Source organism: Pyrus communis, chromosome 11, assembly GCF_041283825.1.
Source record: "Pyrus communis isolate YQ-2024b chromosome 11, ASM4128382v1, whole genome shotgun sequence".
Lineage (NCBI taxonomy): Eukaryota > Viridiplantae > Streptophyta > Magnoliopsida > Rosales > Rosaceae > Pyrus > Pyrus communis.
In genome coordinates, this window is record NC_142575.1 from 31772241 (window position 1) to 31795686 (window position 23446).

General features: G+C 37.1%; 4 protein-coding genes, 1 long non-coding RNA gene, 1 other non-coding gene and 1 pseudogene across 6 annotated transcripts; 3 read left to right on the forward strand and 4 right to left on the reverse strand.

Moving 5' to 3' along the window:
* The first annotated feature begins 3257 nt into the window (after positions 1 to 3257).
* On the forward strand, positions 3258 to 3400 carry LOC148693286 (5.8S ribosomal RNA; annotated as a pseudogene).
* Positions 3401 to 3804: 404 nt separating this feature from the next.
* On the forward strand, positions 3805 to 10726 carry LOC137741939 (protease Do-like 2, chloroplastic). Its single transcript, XM_088679936.1, has 21 exons — positions 3805 to 4153; positions 4243 to 4377; positions 4482 to 4532; positions 4945 to 5018; positions 5105 to 5168; positions 5484 to 5528; positions 5638 to 5745; positions 6338 to 6415; positions 6585 to 6651; positions 6793 to 6851; positions 6980 to 7079; positions 7742 to 7821; positions 8164 to 8220; positions 8666 to 8769; positions 9119 to 9206; positions 9319 to 9404; positions 9511 to 9535; positions 9656 to 9727; positions 9938 to 9988; positions 10070 to 10130; positions 10216 to 10726. The coding sequence occupies exons 1-21, from the start codon at positions 3929 to 3931 to the stop codon at positions 10458 to 10460; spliced, it is 1875 nt and encodes a 624-aa protein (XP_088536062.1). The 5' UTR covers positions 3805 to 3928; the 3' UTR covers positions 10461 to 10726.
* LOC148693287 (uncharacterized) lies at positions 8419 to 10913 on the reverse strand. The gene is made up of 2 exons (XR_015953431.1): positions 8996 to 10913; positions 8419 to 8808 (listed from the first exon to the last, which is right to left on the reverse strand). It is a non-coding gene; the product is annotated as an uncharacterized LOC148693287 (long non-coding RNA).
* Positions 10914 to 10925: 12 nt separating this feature from the next.
* On the reverse strand, positions 10926 to 11006 carry TRNAL-AAG (transfer RNA leucine (anticodon AAG)). Its single transcript has one exon. It is a non-coding gene; the product is annotated as a tRNA-Leu (tRNA).
* Positions 11007 to 13190: 2184 nt separating this feature from the next.
* On the forward strand, positions 13191 to 14014 carry LOC137741800 (classical arabinogalactan protein 26-like). The gene has a single exon (XM_068481520.2). The coding sequence runs from the start codon at positions 13351 to 13353 to the stop codon at positions 13753 to 13755; it is 405 nt and encodes a 134-aa protein (XP_068337621.1). The 5' UTR covers positions 13191 to 13350; the 3' UTR covers positions 13756 to 14014.
* A 933-nt stretch (positions 14015 to 14947) lies between these two features.
* LOC137743475 (protein NETWORKED 3C) lies at positions 14948 to 19703 on the reverse strand. Its single transcript, XM_068483374.2, has 3 exons — positions 19417 to 19703; positions 17999 to 18105; positions 14948 to 16125 (listed from the first exon to the last, which is right to left on the reverse strand). Exons 2-3 carry the CDS (start codon positions 18084 to 18086, stop codon positions 15173 to 15175), a joined length of 1041 nt encoding a protein of 346 aa, XP_068339475.2. The 5' UTR covers positions 18087 to 18105; positions 19417 to 19703; the 3' UTR covers positions 14948 to 15172.
* Positions 19704 to 21438: 1735 nt separating this feature from the next.
* On the reverse strand, positions 21439 to 23117 carry LOC137741799 (aspartic proteinase nepenthesin-1-like). The gene is made up of 2 exons (XM_088679422.1): positions 22438 to 23117; positions 21439 to 22308 (listed from the first exon to the last, which is right to left on the reverse strand). The coding sequence occupies exons 1-2, from the start codon at positions 23081 to 23083 to the stop codon at positions 21500 to 21502; spliced, it is 1455 nt and encodes a 484-aa protein (XP_088535548.1). The 5' UTR covers positions 23084 to 23117; the 3' UTR covers positions 21439 to 21499.
* Between the last annotated feature and the right edge of the window lie 329 nt (positions 23118 to 23446).

A 23446-nucleotide genomic window follows, 5' to 3' on the forward strand; every position in this document is an offset into this window, starting at 1 on the left:
GATCAAGCGTCGGTTAATCATGGGGATTTGGCGTAATTAGACCGGCTGCTTGGTTTCAATGTGTCATATGTTCACTTTGTTAATTGTTGGCTTGTAATTAGCATAATACAAGAAGTGGCTAACATGTTTGCATAATACGAGAGATTTTTTCATTATGTTCGAAACACGAGAAATATTTCAGCTGTATCAGAATATGATTCGGTACATCAAGTGTTATAATATAAAGTAGTTAAACTTGCACTCTGAAAAATCTATTCGGGAACACGAGACGGTAAGACGCATATTATTATGAAGGGACAAATAAAAAAAAAATTCATCTAATTATATCATAACATGTGGAGTACCGGCCCGTGTTCCATAAGAGATGTTTTAATATGCCAAAAATATGACTGATATATCAAATATCATAATACAAGTGATTAGATACATAAACAATCATGATGCTAAGTGTCAAACGGTTAAATAATTTATGATTTGATTGGTTTATTTTGCATGAATGAACATTTAGATATGGTACGAATTTGGATATGGTACGAATTTTGGAAATGAACATTCGAGAGGATCTTCATGGTACGAATTTTATTGTGGCGGACGGTCCAACAAGTGCAAATTTCAAAACATAGTTTCGTATAGATTCTAGGTAGGTTCCCATATAGATTCTAGGTAGGTTCACATATAGGAAAAAGGATCCTCGTCGGATTCTTTTCCTACGATCCTAAGGATTCTGTGATCTGAATCGTTTATCGTATATTATGCGATCAATTTTCTTTAGGTACTATTTATATATAATTTTAAATTTTAAATTTTAAAATGATTTACAACCGCAAGATATACGATGAACGGTCCGGATTACGGGATCCCTAAGATCCCTAGAAAAAGGATCTGGCGAGGATCATTTTCCCCCTGTATAGATTCTAGGTAGTTTAATGGGATTACATCTTTATAAACTAACATGATCAATGTTAATGAGACTCTTTTAGAGTAGGACTTTCCGCCAAGGCGCCACCTTATGTTTTTACACAAAGTTTTATAACGTTGGCATAGGAATTGTGTAAAAAAACATGAGGTGGCAAATAGTCCATACATAGTTTTACTTTTGAGAGTCTTCTTAGCATTTTTCAACTCACATTTAGACTTAAAAGTAAGGTGTCTAAGACATGATCAATTGGTCTAACAATACAAATGTGGTAACAACATTGAACGCGCGATACATGTTTATGATGAGCAATGGTGCTGTTATGGGGATGTACAATAGGTGTCTTTGCACAAGACTCTCAATCCTAAAGGGCCTTAAAAGATGATATCATCTACATAAATACCAACTTAGTTTGACACAAAAACAAAAATAAACTTCATCTTTGAGAACTTTTCTAGGTTTAAGAGAAATTCACTTTAATTTATGTTTCTAGTTTGGTTTAGCCGGCTTTACATTAAATATTTTTTGTGATTTTTGTTCATTTGAACTATAACTCAAGTAATAATACTCCATTTAGATCCCTTATTAATACAACGATAGACATATAAATTAGCTTTGTAGCAAGAGTTTTAATACAAGGGTTCATTTACTATCTTCCACACAAAATCCTAAAATCTCAAAGTCGACCCTGAGGATGAGTTTGAGAAACTTTTGTTAAGTTGTAGCTCATTATTGCTATATTTATAATAAGGGTAATGATAAGGAGACTAAATGCATAGACTAGCTTTTGTAAACTAAATAACATCCTCTAATATATTTCAGTATATTCGTTACTGCATACTTATTATTAGACAATGGATGCATTTTCTTAATCAATAGAGTAGTACATAAACATTTGTATCACATTTGTACTTAAAAGTGTATCACCACACATTAAATATTCAACAAAAACGAAATTTAAATGTTATTACAACAACAAAAAGCCTTACTGCACTAAGTGATCCGGTTGTATGAATTCTAATATGCCATTGCGCTCGATTTTACGTCAAAATTTTTGTGAGCTCCAAGTCTTCCTAGATCTTCTTCTATACTTTTTGCCTTGAACATCTGTCTCATAATCACATCTTCTAACCAGAGTATTTTTAAGTCTTCGGTTCACATGTCCAAACCACTTTAATCGATTTTTTCTTATCTTATCTCCAATTGCAACCACTCCTACTTTACCTCAATTTCCTCATTCTTAATCTTGTTCTTTATTGTATGCCCATATATCCAACAAAACATTTTCATTTCTACTACACTAATCTTTTGGAATGAGGATCATCTCCAGATCCTTTAATCGTATCCGTTCATCGTAAATCATGCAGCCATTTTTCGTTAAGTACTATTTGTATTTAATTTTAAATAAGAATTTTAAAATAATTTCTGATTGCATGATGTAAGATGAATGGACACGATTAGAGGATCCCTTGGATCCTCACAAAGAGGATTCGGAAAGGATTCTCATTCCATATTTTAAAAGGAAAACTAATGAAAATGGCTTGAAAACTTTGAGTTTTAATCAAAGGGACAAAAATGTGTTGTAAGTGAATAGTACCAATAGTGACTTTTAGAGTAAAAATATCATTTTCGTTAAAAGTGAAAATTATTGAAAGTATTTTGTTAAAACTGTATATTTTAAATGTGTTGATGTTTGACCGCTCATTGGGTTTCCAAAATTTTCATTTCAAAAAAAAAAAAAAGAAAAAAGAAAAAAGAAGAAGCGTTAGCAAGTTATTTTTCAATGCAAACAAAAATTATCAAGGCTATGGGAGGAGTGTTTAGCAGATGAGAAATATTTGAGGCACGTGGAAAATGACGGGAAGAGACATGAGCAATTAACGCGGTGATGGGGACGCGTCCTCTAAGCATGCGGGGCATTAATGGAAAAGTTGGCTCCATTACATCGTTAACCGTCCACGTCTGCATCGTCCCAAATTTCAATGACCGGCCGGTGGCCCCACCGACCACCTGCAGATGAACCAGACCAGACAACACCAGGCAGTTCCGAACTAGATAAGTCCGTAATATCCATTTGCTTACCAATTGGGCTATTGCGAGACGCAGCCCGATAGCCTAGAAAAGAACACATCCCATTGTAACATCAACGTCCACTCGTAAGTGAGAAGTCTCAATTTCAACTCATTTAATTGATGAAATCAATACTTAGTTATTATGCGTTTAGCGCTAAAAATCCATCTCTTGGTTTTTAAACAGAAGCTAATAAATGCAAAGCAAGAGGATGGGGCTTAGGCTGAGGTGGGCATACGAGTGGCATCGTCATCTTCAATGTGTTAAAACAGCTCCCCAACAAGGGAGATCTCGATTCACGCATTGATGAAGAGTGCAACGAGTTGCGATACTTGGTGTGAACTCACCATCAATTCTCTAAACGCAAGTTTCATCTGAAGCTATTATGTTGAGGGCATGTTTGCCTGGGCGTCACACAACCTTGTGCGTCCCCTCGCTATGTCATTTGGGAATGTTGGGGGGAAATGGTGGCCTTACGTGTGCTTCGCCTCACGGATGGCGTAGATGCCAAGTCAAGGGCGTCGAACACCATGAAGCTGGCGAAATCAAACTGCATAACAATAGTTTGGTTTGGTTCGGTGTTTACTCTCAATGTGAATTAAAACTAGATCAAATTCGTATATGGCAATTGGTTTGACCAAAATTTATGTGTGCAACTAACCTAAACATCACCGTGCCAACCCCAAAAGAGGACATCGTAACGACTCAAAATATTTTTGGACCCAATTTGCAAACCCAAGTAACCACAAACTCAAGCCCATTTGTATTAGTAGGACCAAAAAAACCCAAATATAAACGGGCCGGCAGTCACCCAATTCAAACCCGTAGGCGCCAAAATTACCCACGCCCGAAAAAAGTCCAACTATTTACGGATAAGGAAAAGCAGCTTTGTCTTCCAAAAACCTTCCTTTCAGCGGCGAGCTCCGAGCTTCCATTTTTCAAATGGCTGTTGCGGTCGGCAACTGCTGCTTCTCTGCGCTCACCTCCGCCGTTAAAATCCGCTCCTCCGTCTCCGTCCAACCCTTCTTCGCCACGTGGCTCTGTTCCGGCAGCTACCAGTACCAATCTCTTAAGCCCGTCAGCCGGAGCAAGAGAGAACGAGCTTCCAGTTCGAGAAAAGGCTCGCCGTCGTCGCCTCCGTCGTCCGCTGATAAATATCAACCGGAGGTAAAATCCTAACCTTTATACGGCGCCGTTTGTGCGGTTATTTTTGGTAATTAAGTAGTTTGTGATTGTGTTTGGTTTGGGACATGCAGAGAGAAGGCGTTCCCAATAAGTTTAGCGGAAATGGCAGAGGAAAGAAGGGGCAATCCCAATCGGTGGCGTACAGAGGGTTCGGAACGCAACGAAAAGAGCGGAAGGAGTCTGTAGTTAATCAGAAAGAGCAGCAGGTTTGATGATTGTTGCACTGAATTCGTTTTGTGATGATTCAATTTCGGGTTTGGAAAAAATGCTCACTGTTTGATTTTGAAATTCTGCTGGTTTTTCGATTCAGGTTGAACCGAAAAGTCTCCAGGATGCCGATTTTCTCAATGCCGTTGTTAAGGTAAATTTTGTTTACCCTTTTTCCAGATTAATTTGCAATGCATTATGTCTTCTGAGTAGTATTGAAGCCGAAAATTGTATCTTTGAGAAAGTTTACAGGGTGTAGTTTGTGCATAAGTTCATGTTTGGAGTAACATATCCGTATATCGAGCTTTGTGGTGCACGTTAGTCGCTTAGATGCTGAACTTTTCGAATTACTGATGACAATCTTCTCTTCAGTGTGTAAATTATTTTGAGCTCGGGCTGTTGGTTCTTATAGAAGCTCGGGAATGAAATATCTCTTGTTTTGTCAAACAAAATATTCGCTATCTGTTGTTATCCTGGTGATCTATGGGAGTTTGGTGTTTATCAATCCTATCACTTTAATATCAAAGTCTACAGATTTGGTTGGTCACTAACAATTATTTGTTTAGGTTTACTGCACCCATACTGCGCCCGACTACTCCCTTCCTTGGCAAAAACAAAGACAATATACAAGTACAGGCAGGCAAGTTTTGAAATCTTATCCTGTTACCCATTTCACTAGCCTGTGTGCAATTTTAACGGACTTATAATATGAATCTTTCGATGCAGTGCTTTTATGATTGGTGACGGGAAACTCTTGACAAATGCCCACTGTGTTGAGCATTATACTCAGGTATTTTTCATCCTTAATAGTGAATGATTAGTAGAAAAAGGTACATAAGTATCATTTACTTAGCAGTTTAGAAATGCAAAATTATTAAAAATTAACCTGGTCAGTGAATAGGTTTGCCTTTCTAAGTGCACTTGTCGGGCACATGTCAACTTTGGATTCAGTCAGCATACATATTTTGTCTACCTTGCATTTTATGTGTTTTACATTGAGGGTTTGGGTTCTCATTAGCACGGTCATATCTCTTTCTATAATACGTACTGATTTATTGTTACTGTTTTCATCATCATAATGTTTTTATTTTCCTTACAAATGCAGGTCAAAGTGAAGAGAAGAGGGGATGATACCAAATATGTGGCTAAGGTATTTCACGCTCATAAAATTAATGATATCTTGGAGATAAATATGATGTTGCAGCTTATTAGTAGTGGGGATTATGATTTAGCTTTACTATTAGTGACTTAATTTGCAGGTTTTGGCCAGAGGTGTTGATTGTGATATAGCCTTACTTTCAGTAGAAAGTGAGGAATTCTGGAAAGGGGCAGAACCACTCCAATTGGGAAGCTTGCCACATCTTCAGGTATTACTCCGGTCTCTTGGAGATAGTGAGTTACTCTGTATTATTCAATGCTATCTACAATTTGGTTATATGCACTTGTAATAGCCCTTGCGTCATCTGGAAGGTAAATTATCGTCAGGATATCATATCTGGTTAGTGTAGATACTAACATGAACAGAGGACCTTTCTGAGACTTGGGGTTACTTTAGATGTGTTAGTTGAGATACTAATTGTGGAGCATAGAGGGTGTGACTGCAAACATTGTGTGAAAGTTAATTAACTTCTGTCACATAATTTCAGGATTTCAGAAGGCACGTGCATCCCCTCTAGTCAAATTTTTTATTGAAACTATTAATATGACAAGATAAACTGACCACCCGCATGTCGAAATCTAGATTTAAATTTTCAAGTGATGTTACAGTATCTAACAGAAGTCACTCCTTATCGTACACGCTCAAAATAATGTCTGCCTTTTCAGTTCTGAAACTGCAGAAGTTGAGGTTGTTATACGAAGGTTTAGATTTCTACATTTCGGAATTTTCTACAGTTCTGCTATGAGATCATTTTGATTCGTTCCTTTAAGGTGTTCTATCTGTGGCTTTTGTATGGACAGGAATCAGTGACTGTTGTTGGATATCCCCTTGGAGGAGATACCATTTCAGTAACTAAGGGGGTTGTATCGCGTATAGAGGTTGGTTTTCCCTACCTGAATGTCATTGTTTGATTTGTTGCTTGCTGTTGATAGATATGGCTCTGATATTCAGTTGATATCCTTAAAAGATAAATATTCCATCCTATCTAGGCTTTGCTACACAAATATGCGGGATCGAGTTCTTACAGTTTAATAACTATATCCTCAGGTTACATCATATGCTCATGGGTCATCTGATTTGCTGGGCATTCAGATTGATGCAGCAATAAATCCTGGTCAGTCTATAACTCAAATTTACAAGTATAACAGTCTCTTCTTCTGAAAGTTATTTAGGTGCCTCAAGATTACCATCCTTCTTTATATGACATTATTCCTATCTTTGTCATAGCTATTGCTTATACTTTGCTAGATTCTAGGTAATAGTGGTGGCCCTGCATTCAATGATCAAGGGGAGTGCATTGGTGTGGCATTTCAGGTAAATTTGTTGGCTTGCTGTCAAAGTTTGTTTATCCCTGCTTACTTGGTCTTAGATTTCTTAGCTGTATAGGCAATACTGTGACATGAAAACTATTATTTTATGATTTTAAGAGACAATTCCTTTAGGTCTACAGATCTGAGGAGGCCGAGAATATTGGATATGTCATTCCTACTACAGTTGTGTCCCATTTTTTGGATGACTATGAGAGGAACGGGAAGTACACAGGTAATAAAGTCTTACCAGCTTTCATCTGTGTGAAGGGAAATTAGTTGATGCATGTGGTATATGAACTTTGGGGTGTATATGACTTCGACTTGTGTTGAATTTTTTGTACACACTGCTCATCAATGCTCTTCCAAAGTATCAAGAAAGCAGAATTATAAATATCCCATCATATTGTATATAGGAAATTTAGATTCATGTATATCTGTAAAATCAACTCAGTATGCTGACTTTCATAGTGTCCCTTCATCCTTGAACCATGGTTCTAGTAACTTGTTTTGGTTACCTTCTAATGGGGGTCTTTTCAAAGGATTAGGTCGTGCTTCCATTTTTCTTTCCTGTCATCTTGTAAATGTCATGTTTTCTGTAAATATTATCTTCTTATGCGTGCACACGTGCCTCTATCCATATATGAATATATGTTATACTTACGTGTTGTGTATTTTTCTTGCACTGTGACTAAGTGCCAAGTGTTATGGAACTAAAGCAATTGATCTGAATACCTGTTGAACTTGTCTGTCTAACACCTGCTGCTTTCTTTGGTGGCCTGTTAGTATTACTGCTATAGTTCAATTAATTTCACCTTTATGCTTCTTATTATGATTGAAGCCTGACCCTGCCAACTTATTGTGGACTTATCCCAATAATTTGGCTTTGACTTTCAGGTTTCCCTTGCCTTGGTGTATTGTTGCAGAAGTTGGAGAATCCCGCATTAAAGGCGTGTCTGAAAGTAGAGTCTATTGAGGTATGTCTCTTGTCTGGTCAAGTATTTCTTGGATCCGTTGGTGTAACCGTGTCAGTAAAAGTATGTATAATATGCGCAAAGCTTTCATCAACTAAAATTATTTCTTGCAATAAGAATCAGAGATGGATTGGCAGTGAAAATGTTTTCAAATAATCTTGTGAACAAGGGAATTGCAAAGGCTTTCAGTCAAAGGCACATGAGGACCATGTAAAGCATGCAGGATTTTACTCATGTAGAAACTAGAATATACTATCAGGCCACGTTTCAACACATTATTATAACGATGGCTTAGTAGCTATTGATTTTTCTTAGGCTTGTCCTCATCACATCTGGTTTGTGCAGGGTGTACTGGTCCGAAGAGTTGAACCCACTTCTGATGCACATAATGTATTAAAGGAGGTATGTTGGCTATTTGAATTCTTGAGTGATTGCTGTAGCCGTTTGTAACTCTACTTGTTAAACAGTCAACAATGGAATGGTTAAGCAACTTTTTGGTGCTTCTAAGCTACAGCTTGTGTTACCATTAGGTGTTAGCAATATCATATTTTCACATATCTTCGAGATATACGATGAAACGGGAGTGGAAATATGATGTGAGAAACTATTAGAACCAGAAATAAAGTAACAACAATTGCATGTGTTCATGTGTTGGATGGGAAAGGTTCTTAAGCTAGTTTTGAGGAGTCAAAAGCTAATGATGTATGAGAAGTTGGAGTTAACATAGCCATATTTGCTACTACTAGAGTCTGTTGTTTCACTATAAATTTATTGGAATTTAAAGCACATTGAACAACTTTGAATCTTTTATTTGTTACGAACTTTGATGGTTCCTGTGTTTTTTCAGGGGGACGTCATTGTAAGCTTTGATGATGTTCACGTAGGGTGTGAAGGAACAGTACCCTTTCGATCAAATGAGCGCATTGCATTCCGCTACCTCATTAGCCAAAAGTAAATCCCTGGTTCTTATACAAGAAATTCAGTTAAACACTGCATTTGTTTTTACTTTCTGATTGTTTCAGTAACTATACTTGGTCCATTGGTTTCAGTAGGGTCTGGCTCTACTTGTTTTGTGGATAAATGAAAGATTATACTAAAATGCCTAAATGCACACCAAGTATGCAATTTGTATAGACTCTAGAGTTCAAAAATGTAAGGTAAAATGGGAGTCTAACACATGTAGAAAAGAAACAAGAGGGGTCAGAATAGACCGCTACTCACATAAAGCCGACTCAACATTTGACCCCTTAAGTACATGTTACAATTTGTTCGAATATGGGTTAACAATGCTCCTATACAGATTTGCTGGCGATGTTGCAGATATTGGTATTATTAGAGCTGGAGAATATATGAAAGTTAAAGCAGTTTTGCACCCACGAGTGCATTTGGTAAGTAGAAATTTGGAGCTTTTTGCGATGCCATAAAGTAATTATCATCAGTCCGATAATTTATTTGAATATCTTGATACTGATTCTTTCGAGTTCTTTGTCTTCCGATAAGGTTCCCTTTCATATCGACGGAGGTCAGCCTTCTTACTTAATAATTGCCGGTTTGGTGTTTACCCCCCTCTCAGAACCACTGATAGAGTAAGTCGTGCTCGTTTCTGTCACTTAGAAACATGTGCAATTATCTTTTTACTAATAACTCTTGTGCTAATTACAAACTCACCATTTCTAATGTTCCTTTCGGTAGTGAGGAGTGTGAAGACTCTATAGGGGTAAGTTTCCACACGCTCTTAAGCACAAAATTCGCGTTTAGCTATTTCCTTTTCGTTTGCTAACCAGAATGCCTCTTTTGGTTTGAAAATTGATTAGTTTTTGGTTTCTTTTCTGGTCAGCTTAAACTCTTGGCGAAGGCGCGCTACTCTTTGGCTAGATTCAAAGGGGAACAGATTGTAATCCTATCACAGGTTAGTCGCGTAGATTTTCCTTGAGCAATGTGCGTCAAATTTTGAGATCGTGTTGTGGTTATGCCAATATTTAATGCCAAATTCTTTCATGCCCTCCTTGTAATCATCATTTCGTCTCTCTCTCTCTCTCTCTCTCTTAAAATGTTTAAAAGGTTGTCGTTTCTCTATATATTATTGGAATTTCTGTTCTCATATCTTTCGCGTCGATAGGTCTTAGCAAATGAAGTAAACATTGGGTACGAAGACATGAGCAATCAGCAGGTAAGTTACCTGTCTGTACTTTACAAACTTTTACCTCTCTCCGCCAATGCTGCCCACACTAACAGAAGAAATTGACCTCAGGTTTTGAAGTTAAACGGAACTCAAATAAGGAACATTCATCATTTGGCCTACCTCGTAGATTGTAAGTCGTAATGTCCCTTCAAATACTTTCTCTTCACTCTATCGCCCCACTCCAGTGTTCACGGTTTTTCTGTGCTCTCAATCAGCATGCAAGGACAAGTACTTAGTCTTCGAGTTTGAAGACAACTACATAACTGTTTTGGAAAGGGAAGCAGCTCTTGCTGCATCATCCTGCATTCTCAAAGATTATGGGATTCCATCCGAAAGATCTTCCGATCTATCGGAGCCCTACGTGGATTCGCTAGGGGACAACCAAGCAGTTGATCAGGATATTGGCGACAGTCCAGTTTCAAATTTGGAAATCGGGTTCGATGGAATTATTTGGGCATAAATTATCATTGCTTACATCTTGGAGAAGTAGAAGCCATCACTAGAAAACTAGAAAGATGGTGGTTATGATTCGCCGGCCAAGGACGATTTATCGATTGGCTTCTGCCGTAGCGGCGCAGCCGTTACAAGGTGTTCATTTTTGTAACTTCTTAGCAAGTGTGACATTTTTGATAATTTGTATCCATAAGTTGCTTCAGTCAGAGTGGCAGTATTTCTTGTAATTGAACTATTTACTGTAATAAAGATAATGAAATGGCATTTATTATATATTTGAAATTCAATTCAATCAAAAAATGATGTTTCAGTATAAATATTGTGATGCTGGTTTTTCAGCATTATATTAGTACGGTGCAAAGTAAGGTAAGGCTGCAGTCGATAGACGTTTCTCCCGACCTTGCAAAGCAAGAAGTCTTCAGAGAGAAAAATAAAAAAAATAAAGGAAGGGAAAAAAAAATGAAAAACAGGATGTTGAGAGTGGGATTTGAACCCACGCCCTTTCGGACCAGAACCTTAATCTGGCGCCTTAGACCAACTCGGCCATCTCAACATTTAATGCAAAGCGTCTGAAAAATCCTTTATATATATATATATATTTATTTCCACATAGTTGTTGCTTTTGAGATCTTAACGACATTGTTTGATCAAATTTTTTTTAGTATGACAGTTATATTACTACATGATGTCATTAATTTGCATGTATTACATAAGTAGTCTATATATTTGATATGTCATGAACTTATAGTATAATATTAATAGTTACGTCCATGTAAAAGTGACTCCCTATGAACATTGAACTTTATGTTACCTCATGTTTTTTACATAATGTTTTATAATGTTAGACGAAAATTGACGTTTAACTATAAGGTGTCAGAGAGTTTCACTTTTAAAAGAGTACCCCTTAACATTTATCATATAACTAATTCATAGACCTAGAGGTGAATGCAAAATGATGTAAAAATAATAATTTAATAACTCATATTACCTATTGAGAGTTAGTTGTATATCTTCTATTCAAATCATGTAATATATATATGTCGTATTTGAAATTATCACTGGTACCACAAAGTAAAGGTATTCATTGAACAACAAAAGGAAGCTGCACCTTCAAAAAGGCAAACATTTTTGTTCACTATTAATAAGTGACGGAGACGTTCACTATCTTATTTATTACCGTTAGATGAGTTTAAATTTCTAAATCTGTGTAGTGAACAAACATAAATCTTAAAATATAAACCTATCCAAGAACAACAAGTAGGACTTGAGGGCTGTGAGCTAAAATCACCCTTAAAAAGGGAGCAAACAAAGAGAACCCACATGATCTGCTAAGCTGTCTGTCAATATGTTTCCAAAATACCACAGCCCATCAGTCTACTTTCTATACACAGATGCTCACTCTTTCTTCATCATCAATAAACCAATTATTATATCTAATATTCTACCTGCTACCGGGATCAAAACATGCTTAATGGTCAGAAAAGCATATCCATGATCAGAATATTATACACAAAAAACCCAGAGATTTCGACCCACAACAGCAATTGGAATGGAATCAGAATAACGGTCGGTCATCATTGTTTGACCATTAGCTGACCCCTTGCTAAGAAATCGAAGTTTGACACCTGAAACTTTTCTTTTTATGGTTTGCAGCAAATAATTTCTGTTCATGTGTCACACTATAACATACAAGTAAGCATGAGTGATAGGTGTTTGTATCGGACTGCAAAAGGGATAGAGGTGTTTTGGACACATGAACTGAAGACTTGCAAATAATCCGGCTAGAATATGCGATTATGAAAAGGAGGGTCAAGACAAAAGAGGTAGAGGAAGACCTAAGAAGACTTAGAAGACTTAGAAAGAGACGTTAAGAAATGATATAGAGTAATTGGAGCTAACAGAAGACTTGGTGCAAAACTAAACGTACTGGCGTTTTAAGATTTATACAACCGACCCCACTTAGTGGGATAAAATTTGGTTGATGATGTAACAAGTAATTTCTGTTTATGTGTCAGACTGTAACATACAAGTATGAATGATACGTATATATGTCAGATTACAATTTGCAATGTTCGAAAAACCAATAAACAAAGAGTATGAAGTTGCTTGTTTGTAGTCATCACAAGTTACCAACGTAGCATACAACTATGAAAACTGTCATTCACTTACTGCCGCAAAGTCTACGTGACAAGGTTTATAACCCTAATAACAGATCCACGGACCCAGGCTGCAGACTTTAAAGGCAAAAAAGATGGACACCTCACCCTCATGCTGTACAGAAAGAAAATAAAAAATCAAGCTTGTCCCTTAGTAAAACATACAGATCTATAATACCAAAGCCAGCTTTCAAATTATATTTGGCACTTTGTGTTCTGTCCCCACTATGTAATTATTATATAACACTGGAGTATAATCACATAGTAAGTATATATAATCAGTTTACATGTTATAATTTGAACGCATTTTAGTGTTACATTCTAAAATTGAAAAATATCAACCTTCTCGTTCAAAGAGAAACTTGGGTAAGGTGCTCTCACAAGGAACGGGTTTTACTATATTTCTATACCATCTGATCTTATGTAAATACAATTCATAATGCACGCGATCTCACTCTTTGTAAAAGTAACATAACCAATTAATTATTCAGTTACCCAACTAAGTTGATTGTTCTTTTACCACTTAAGACGTTGATTGGTTATACAATGTAACTTTGTTCCATTATCACAAAATAATATTTCTCTCCCCACCACCACTCTCTCACTACACCCATTTAAGCCTTACACTCTCCCCAACTCCTTTTAACTCTTTCTTTCCATCCCCCTCTCTCTCATCCTCCAAAACACATTTATTGAAGCTCCATAGTATTCTTGAGAGCTTGATCAATCATACCTTCATTAATGGCTTCCTTTTGGTCATCATTCTTAGCAATCTTCATAGTTTTCATGGCTTCTGACTCCTCACTAGCCTTACAATCCCAACCAGAAACACAGTTTTCAAGCATATCAGCCGCACCTGCATTTCTTCCAGGTGCTCCTCTCTCTTCCTCTCCAACCCTATCTCCTGATATTTCTCCATTGTTTCCATCTCCTGGTGGTGTGCCTCTCTCCCCCTCTGAGTCTCCTCTCCCCACCATCCCATCTAGCCAGAGTCCGCCGGACCCGGACGTCGATGTTGCTCATGAACCAGACCTGGCTCTTGCTCCATCAGGCTCTCTCCCAGTTTCCCATGCAGTTTCTGTCACTTCATCTCTGCCTATAAATGTAATGTTCTTTCTTGGCTTGCTGGTTTGGTCTGGTGTGTAAGTGTAATGCAGATTTTTGTGATGATTGCGGACGAAAACAAAAAAAAGGAGAAATGGTGGTGGGGAAATTCAATTATTATAACTAGTGGTTTACACTTTTATGTTTGTAAACTATTTTTCGTTTTAGTTTATTAGTTATTTAGTGTGATGTTTGGTAAATGCAGGTTGGTGGAATTGTTAATTTCATATGGATTGTGATTAGGATAATATTGTATCCAAAAGAGTGTTTGAAAAATAAAAGTTGTAATTTTTGTCATGTATTCTCATGATTCATGTCATTCTAGAGAGATTTTTTAGTGTGCTTGGAACACGAGCACATAAGTTATATGTCATTAAACAAGTGGAGAGACACATAAAATAACTTTCCTCCACTTGTATAATAACATATGGCGTACCGTCTCGTATTCTGGATACATTGAAAAATCTCTCCATTCTCTGCCCTTTTACCTCCCTCTCAAACCATAATTACTTTTTAACTCGTACTGTTAATTATCGTTCTTAAGCAACACTATCACTGAGAAAAATGATTTCCTCACACCTTTTTTTTTTGGAAGTTTTAACGAAACACTTCTGGGACTGTTTACTTTTAACGAAAAACCACATTTTACATTTCTCTGATACTATTCACTACACTTTTATTTGTCATTTTTCATTAAAATTAAAGTTTTTTTTTTTAACTTTCGTTAGTTTTTCCTTATTTATTTTTTTTCTTATGCACATTTTATTATTTAAATCTCTTAATTTTCTTTTATTTATTTAATTTAAATGACAAAAATAAAGAAGAGTATAAAAGAAGTGTGGAAAAATCAATTCCCTAATCATTGCCGTAAATATTCCCTAATCATTGCATTAAATTGTCTCGTTATACTGAATGTTGTCAAAGATATGTTGATAGCCTTGATATTGCATAAATAAAGTTTCAATATGTTATTTATATTGTCGGTATTGTAGATCTACTACAGTAAATAGTGCCATTCAAAAAAAGAGAAATGCTATGAAGCTTGCCTCAAAGTGGTACTCTTGATAAACTCTGTCACCTCACAGTTTAACGTTAATTTCATTGTAACATTATAAAACATTGTGTTAAATATATGAGGTGGGAGAGAATTCCTGAAAAACCCGACTTTTGAGTCCTCTTTACATTTCTCTTGGAAAAATTACTACCTTGATAGTGATATTTGAGAGTTCTTCCATATATAACTTATATCAGTATTACTTAAAAAGACAATAATTCAGTTACAGGCAATGAAATTAACACAAGAACACCACAAAAATGTAAGAACTAATACAAAGAAAACACTTAAGAGAGTTCCTAATTGGGCTAAATTAGAGGGGAAAGGTCCCATTATATATAGACACGTCTACCTAAACTGTGTACTACAAATTATACAAACTGCAAACATGTAAACACACAACATCTAGAGTGCAACAATTGTTCCATGAGACCTTGGAGACCTGTTAAACAGCTTCCTCAAAAATGTCCCGGTGAACCTGTTGAACTCGAAGGGACTCGAATTATTCGGTGATTCTCCGGCAGGACTCGAATTATTTGGCGATTCTCTGGCGAAACACTTCTTTCTCAGCTCCACATTCTCCTCTTTGAGCAAATCCACAGCCAAACTCAGCTGTCTTATGACTTCTCTCTTCTCTTCATCTTTCTGCGTCAGTTCGTCCTTCTGAGTTCTGTTCTCTTCCTCGAGCCTCGCTATTGCTTCCCTCAATTTGCTTACCTCGTCTTCGCTAACCCTGCTCAATGCGTTCTCTTTTGTTTCTTCATCAACTCGGGGTTCATCCTCTGGTTCGGGTTCATCAACTTCAGACTCGGAATACTCTTTGAGCGAATCCACAGCTGAGCTCAACTGTCTTATGGCCTCTCTCTTTTCTTCATCTTTCTGCTTCAGTTCATCTTTCTGAGTTCTGTTCTCTTCCTCGAGCCTCGCTATTGCTTTCTTCAATTTCCCCACCTCGTCTTTGCTAATCCTGCACAATGCATTCTCTTTTGTTTCTTCATCAACTCGGGGTTCATCCTCCGGTTCAGGATCATCAACTTCAGACTCGGAATACTCCTCCTCAGGTTCATCACAGCAGGTTTCGGAGTGGCTATCGAAGCTCAAATCCACCACACTCATCGCCTTCTCGGACTGGCATTTCGTTGAAGAGAATGGAGACCCTAACGTTGTCAGCAGGCGTGTTCCCGAATCAGACTTCACTTGATCATACCGCTCAGCCAACGAACGGTGAATGCGGTAAAATTCTTCCACCATGCTGATCAGCTGCGGCCGCTTCTTGTAATACATCTCTGCACGTTGAGCAAATGAATCTGCATCTTCCTGAATCAGCTTTAGCATGGCATCCGTCTTGTGCTCTAGCTCTGCCATTGAAAAAAAAAATAAACATCCATCAATTTTCTCCTAAAGAAAACATCACCTGGTGAAGTGAATAGTTCACATGAACAAATTGGTAAATGATACAATTTCAATTAGAATTATGTGGGTACATTGATAGATTTACATTAGGTGCCGCGTATGTGTGTTAGGTTAGTTAGTTAAGACTGTGTTCCCTCTCTTGTACCCGAGTTTGCACCTTCTCTCCCCTTAAAATAGGATAGTTTAGGATACAATGTAGGGCTCGTTTGGAGTGCTTTTAAAATGACCGAAAACTTTTGTGGTGAAAACGTTTTTGGAATCAATCCTTGGTAAAAGGGCAAGTGAATTCTAAAAAAGCACTTGACTTACTTCAAGTGTTTTTGGAACCTAAAATCTTTTCTCTAAAAGTGCTTTCAGTCATCTTAAAAGCACTACCAAACAGGTTACGTTAAAAAAAAAAATTTGGTAGATGTTTATGTGCCTCATAAGGTTCTTTTGGAAATAACCAGATTCAAGTGGGTCCAAAACATGATGAGGCCACAAACATAAGCACAGCACATAAAGTCTACAGAGAAAAATCAATCCTGAAAGGCAAATAGAAAAAACGGAAGTCAACAATTTTCTGTGGAGCACAGTAACAGCACTGAGGACCACAATTAGAATCCACTACTGCACTGTATCTAATCATCAAAACCCTGACTTTACATAAGACCGAAGAACTAGAGCCACATGATGATAAGATATTTACCAAAAGAAAAAAAAAAATGATGATAAGATATAGTACATCCTCCAGGGTTAATTTCCCCACCCTTATCTCATCTAGTTCCTCCTAGTCAACCATTCCATCATGTGTAAATGGGATAACCCTCCACCCTAGAGCAATTTTTTTTGTTGTGACCGTTACGTGATGTTATTAATTTCAGTATTTTTAGTTCATAGTTTACGATTCTATCATGTGTAGGATTAGGATCTCTCCACCCGAGAGACTTTCCTGCGCCCGTTTCATACACCTCTCTTCCTAGTTCCGGTCACGGTGTAAGAAATTAGAGCGGTTACATTATTTTGTTTGAAATCAGAATGTTTGCTAATGGCAGAGTTTATCTTACAAAACCTAGTTTGAGGTTAAACAACTTGTCGATAAGTTCAAAAAATAAGAGTTTACTAAAGGAGATATCATAATCATAGGTCGGCACACAAGTTGATTGATCTAAGAAACACAAAAAACATAAAGAGTTAAAGACGTTAAATTAAGGGACAAAACAAAATTGCTAAATTCCCATGTGAGCAAAAGTCACCTTTTTGGATTCATATGCACAAGGGTGGGGCTACTTACGCACCCATTTTTAACTCACACCCACTTCTTGTTGATTTTTTGTTTTTTGATATTCTTCAATTCATTCGATTCGATGGCCGGAAATTGAGAAAGGTGCATGGGAGATAAAAAGGAGTCTATGGATACCACCATCCTGTGCACTTTCAATTTCTTTTTTTTCTTTTTTTTTAATTGGGAAAGGAGTAAACAATTTCAATAAGCTGGTCCATGAATCTTAGCATCAAATTTCTCAAATTAGTAGCAGAAATGAAGGAGAACAAACCCACATGTTTTGTTTTGAAAAAACCCCAATTGGGTAATCAATTTCCAATCTCACCAACCATTCTTCCCAACTTTCCTCACTCAAATCTCACAAAAAGTTTCAAACTTTATAGGGTCCCCCCACTTCCCCACCTCAATTATTATAAAACTAACCAATCAGAATTTCAAATTTGAGGAGTTTAGAACTGTGTCAACGGTCACAAATAGTACAGTAACAGCTAAAAGAACCCCCAAATCTCGATCTAGAGAAAGCAAAAAGGAAAAGTAGGGATAAAAATTGGTACCAGAGAGAGTCGTTTGAAGCCACGGGGAGCGTTTGGAGATGCTGTGACTGTCGTACAACCACCAGTGTGTCGTCTGCTGCTTCGTCATTTCTTCCCACTTTTCTCACCTTCAAATTCAAAACTTTGCACACTCAGTTTTCACAACTAGCGGTATCGTAAGCCAATCACTCATAAACACATCTTAACTTGTCTGCTTAGCCGAAGGCGATTGATTTATAATACCGTCACAGTTCAAAGAGAATTTTTTGAGTTCACCGAAAACCCCAGTAACCAAAAAAAGGAAATTTTAATTCAAAAAATTAAAACTTTGACTAACCAATTAACTCAAACAACAGCAGAAACAAAATTTGAAAAAATAAACCCAACTCAAAACATGAAAATCAAACTCAGATAGTGAAATATCAATTTCAAATTCAAAACTTTGCAAACTCAGTTTTCACAACTAGGATCTATCTACACCCAAATATTATGTAACGGTATCTTAAGCCAATCACACATAAACACGATCTTAGTTTGTCCACTTAGCTAAGGTTGATTGATTTATTATACCGCCAAAGTTAAAAGAGAGTTCTTTGAGTTCACCGAAAACCCCAGTAACCCAAAAAAAGGAAATTGTAATTCGAAAAATTAAAACTTTAACTACCCCATTAACTCAAACAACAGCAGAAACAAAATTTGAAAAAATAAACCCAACTCAAAACACGAAAATCAAACTCAGAGAGTGAAATATCACCTTCAAATTCAAAACTTTGCACACTCAGTTTTCACAACTAGCATCTATCTACACCCAAATATTATGTAACAGTATCTGAAACCAATCATGCATAAACACGGTCTTAATTTATCCGCTTAGCTTAGGTCGATTGATTTGTAATACCGCCAAAGTTAAAAGACTGTTCTTTGAGTTCATCCCCCCCCAATAACCAAGAAGTGAAATTTTAATTCGACAAATATAAAAAACAAAAATTAAAACTTTAACCACCCCATTAACTCAAACAACAGCAGAAACAAAATTGGGAAAAACAAACCCAACTCAAAACACGAAAATCAAACTCAGAGAGTGAAATATCACCTTCAAATTCAAAACTTTGCACACTCAGTTTTCACAACTAGCATCTATCTACACCCAAATAATATGAAACAGTATCTTAAGTCAATCATGCATAAACACGGTCTTAGTTTATCCGCTTAGTAAAGGTCGATTGATTTGTAATACCGCCAAAGTTAAAAGACTGTTCTTTGAGTTCATCCCCAAACCCCCCAAATAACCAAAAAATGAAATTTTAATTCGACAAATATAAAAAACAAAAATCAAACCCTTAACCAACCCATCAACTCAAACCACAGCAGCAACAAAATTTGATAAAAAAAACCAACTCAAAACAATGAAAAATCAAACTCAGACAGTGAAATATTACCTGTGCTTCTGGTTAAATTTCCAGGGAGCTCCTCTCTCTCTCCTGCTCCTCCTCTCTCTCTCTCTCTCTCTCTCTCAAATGTGGGCGCGGTGGAGAAGACGGGGATGCAGTTCGAATTTAAATACAACTTCCTCGACCTTCGAAATTATTTGTCACCATATACTCCTCGGATTTTCTTCCTATCCAATCCCGTTCGGACACGTACATGCATGCCCTTTGGTTTTTGGTCTTATCCGGGGAAAATTACAAGATTTCATACCCTAAAAGGCGGACACAAATTTAATATCTTCTCGCAATTACGAAATTGCCGACCTTTTGTCTTTTACTTTCATTGATGTTCAAGGGCATTTTGGGAATTTGAGGATTTTGTGAAGATTTGACCGTGTAAAATATAAATCCTAGGTGGAGTTTGAGTGTATCAAGGGTGGGGGAGCGTGGTGTGGGCCCCAACAGCAGCAGAAGAATATGATTGTAAAGAGGGAAGTGTAACGGTCCTCTGTATGAGAATCCACCATGGTTACATATGCTTCTTTATTTGCATACACTTCTATATTTATCGTAGTAGGATTCTTTTTCCTTTAAATTTTTCTTTTTGTATATTCATTTTGCAATTAATTCATGTCAACATCTTGTGTTGACTTTTTTATTAAAAAGAGAAGGACAGGAAAGTATGAAAGGAGAGGAGAGAATTCGTTTGGATTCTACGAGGACAAAAAAATTTGTTTTATCACTAGTTGTATGAGTGTGGTTTATTTATGTCTCGCACAAAATGTGATAAAAGATATAAACACGTGATTGTGTATAACCAATACATCTGAGAATTTTTTACGTGAATGGTTATTTTTAAAATTTATGTTAGTTGTTCGATAAATGAAAGCCAATCATAACACATGGATGAAGCAAGCCCATCGAGACATTCGTCTTGATTTTTAAGTTCGATTCCCAAACAACTCTAAAAAGGTCGCTCTTTAGGCTTAAGTCATGGTTTTAACCATTGCATGAGTTGTGAGGTCAATTTGTGTGATTAGGGTTTCATAATCTTTTCTTTTTGTGTATACTAATTAACTTTGAAGTTGCTCAAGAGTGCTGAGTTTGAGAGGGGACGATGAGTTTTTTGTTTCTTCAAGAGTGCTGAGTTTGAAGTTGCTCATGAAGTAAACTCATGCATGTGTTTACTTCATGAGTTTTTTGTTTCTTCAAATTAGTCCTAATTATTAGCCAATGATGGTGTACTACAACGGAATGTCAACTTTGCACATGAATCCACAGTTTGGGAACCAAATATTTGACCAAAAGATAAGTCCAAACTTAGGGGAAAAAAAGGCCAAACTTTTAATTGTCTTCCTTATATAAGAGATCTCCAAGATTAATTTAGATATCAAACAGTCATACAAGGATATGGTTTGTATTATTTTATATATACGTTTGGAGATTCTTGATACTTTTCTTTTGTATTTTGATTACAGGAGCAGCAAAATCTACGATGATGGAAAAGTATCGAAACGATGAAGTTTATTGAGTAATTTCAATTGGGGTGGATTTTGAAGACATTAAAGTTTATTATGTCCAAATATCGTCCTTAAATTTGAAGCCGTTTGATCATGGCGATTAAAAAGTATAAGTACACTAAATAAAATTGACATTTCGGGATTATTTGACCAATAAGTTATTGAAGATGCCTTTCTCGGAAAACCCTCCTTCTACAACTTTGTAAATGACGTCCTAAGCTTTCCAATGGTTTCTCATAGGACCGATTTTGTGCAGATTTGGCCAGTAAAGGAAATAATCTTTGCAGATTTGACTATTTTATTGTTTACAAAATTATCTTTAAGTTTTGACGATTGAATAGGACTATTTTTTTACTGGTTATTTAAGTAGCTTGTTCTTAAGAAAATTTAAACAAGAAAAAAAAAATCCTAATATTGAAATTGCATGCCAAAATTGTTCATCAACTCTATGAGATCAAGAACAAACATTAAGTTTTCCAAAGAACTCAGAGGGAACTGATAACTATGTAGCACGTAATTTATTTTGAACGAAAAGAGAGATAGACATGCATGATCATCTAAGCTTGAACTAATGATCAAGACCACTTGGCACAATCCTCAGGAATAAACTTGAGCAGTGCATTGTTAAGGTCATATATAAATCTGTAATTTGCTTGCTGCAATGATCCTAATATAGTACGAACTGTATTTTCCACCATCGCCAAACACAAAATACTGCTCCCATCTCGATCCTCCAGCGTTACGAACGCCTCGTCCTTCAACTTAAGGTCAGCACCCTCAAAGTGAAATGTAACAGCAGGGAGGGGAACCATCGGCGGCGCCCATCTATAACAAAGCTCGAACGCGGGACTAATGGGGCCAAGGTGCCTAACATAGTTTGGATATCTCATATAAAACATTTCCAGGAATTTAACCAATGCCTTAAAAGCTGGGGTGATGAGATAAGTAACTGAACTGCCATTGTCCATAAGGCAGCCTCCTTGATAACCCCCGGATCGTAGAGCAAACACCGATGGATCGATCAGGAGCTTCTGTCCATTCACACTAATGGCTTTCAAGTTCACGTAGTAATAGGGTATATCTGGAATGAGGACTAAATTCGTGACGCGTAGGCCGCTGAATGGTTCGACTATGTCTCCGCCAAATCTGAGATATGTTTGAATCTCTCGGTTGTGTGATAGACAGTAGGAGAATTTTCCTTGAATACGATGGGATATTTGCAATGGAAAGGAATAAGGAGAATATCCCAATCCCATAAATCCGGCTATCTTGAAGTCTTCCTGGCTGCCGAAGTCTACGTTCCTTACGTCATGTGCACAACCAAACACTATGTCTTCGATAGGCAGGGGCCGCCCTTTGTTTGACAAAAACGTGAAAGTTTCTTCTGCAACGAGCGAACAATCGTCATGTTACATGTCACATTAGTTGTCGAAAACTAATTATAAATCTCATGAACGACAACTGTTTAGTTAAATGAATAACAAGTGTAGGAAAAAAGTGAGAGTAGTCATGCCAGCAAGAATGGAATTAATATGGGTGCCGCCCACGTAACCTGCGGCTTCAGAGCAGTGATCGCCAATACACAGGTTTGGTGTGCAAAAGCGGTGTTTGTTGCAAGGGAGAGGCTTATAAGATTGAGATTCGCCGTTAGGGAAAGGGGGCTCCCTGGTTTTAAAGCATCTCGGAGGCTTCTGCTTTTCGCAATCCGCGCAGAGTACCCAGGTGAGGGCGCTCCCAGTGTCCATGTACAAGTAGTATGATTTGAATGGTCTCTCCGGGAACTTCGCGTCTGGGAAAGTGCCAAGGCCTACTGCTACAATGTAAGTGGCGATAGGGTAATACTCGACTTGTGGACGAATAAACTCATCATAAGGACGGTTCTTTGCAGTTTGTGACATGTTATTGCTTAGGGTTAGGGCTGATGCAATGGTAGCATCGATGTGCCGCATTCGCGCATCCGATCGCTGTAAGAGTCGTTGCATTTCTTCTTGGAAGGAAATGTTGCCGGGGTAAAGAGGCGATGCTGGTGAAAAGATGTGCATGAGTTCGACGCTAAAGCCATTTGGTTTGGCTGATACAGCAATGGCAGCACCCCACAGTAGTGACAGCAGCAAGAACAAACTAGTTGATAGTTTGTAAACTAAAGCCAGTGCTGTCATGATCTGCTAGACGAAGGTTGCTCTTGCTGCTTCAAATGCAGTGTGCCTTGGAATTGGATCAAAGGTTGCTCTTGCTGCTTTATAGTTGATAGTATATGATATATTTGGCATGAAATTATTATTTATTTGATGAATTTAATTTACATTTTTATGAAAAAAATTTGAATTGGTGAATGAGGCAAACGATGAACCGTTAGATGCATGAATATTGCATATCGTATTTGTGGGAATATTAGTGGCTTTGAATTTTTATTTAGTCGTTACAATTATTAGCCAATCCCATATTTATTTCGGATTTTCAGTTACATATTTATTTCGCATTTTCAAGGTGATTATCTTTGTTTTAGTATTGGGAAGTGTAGC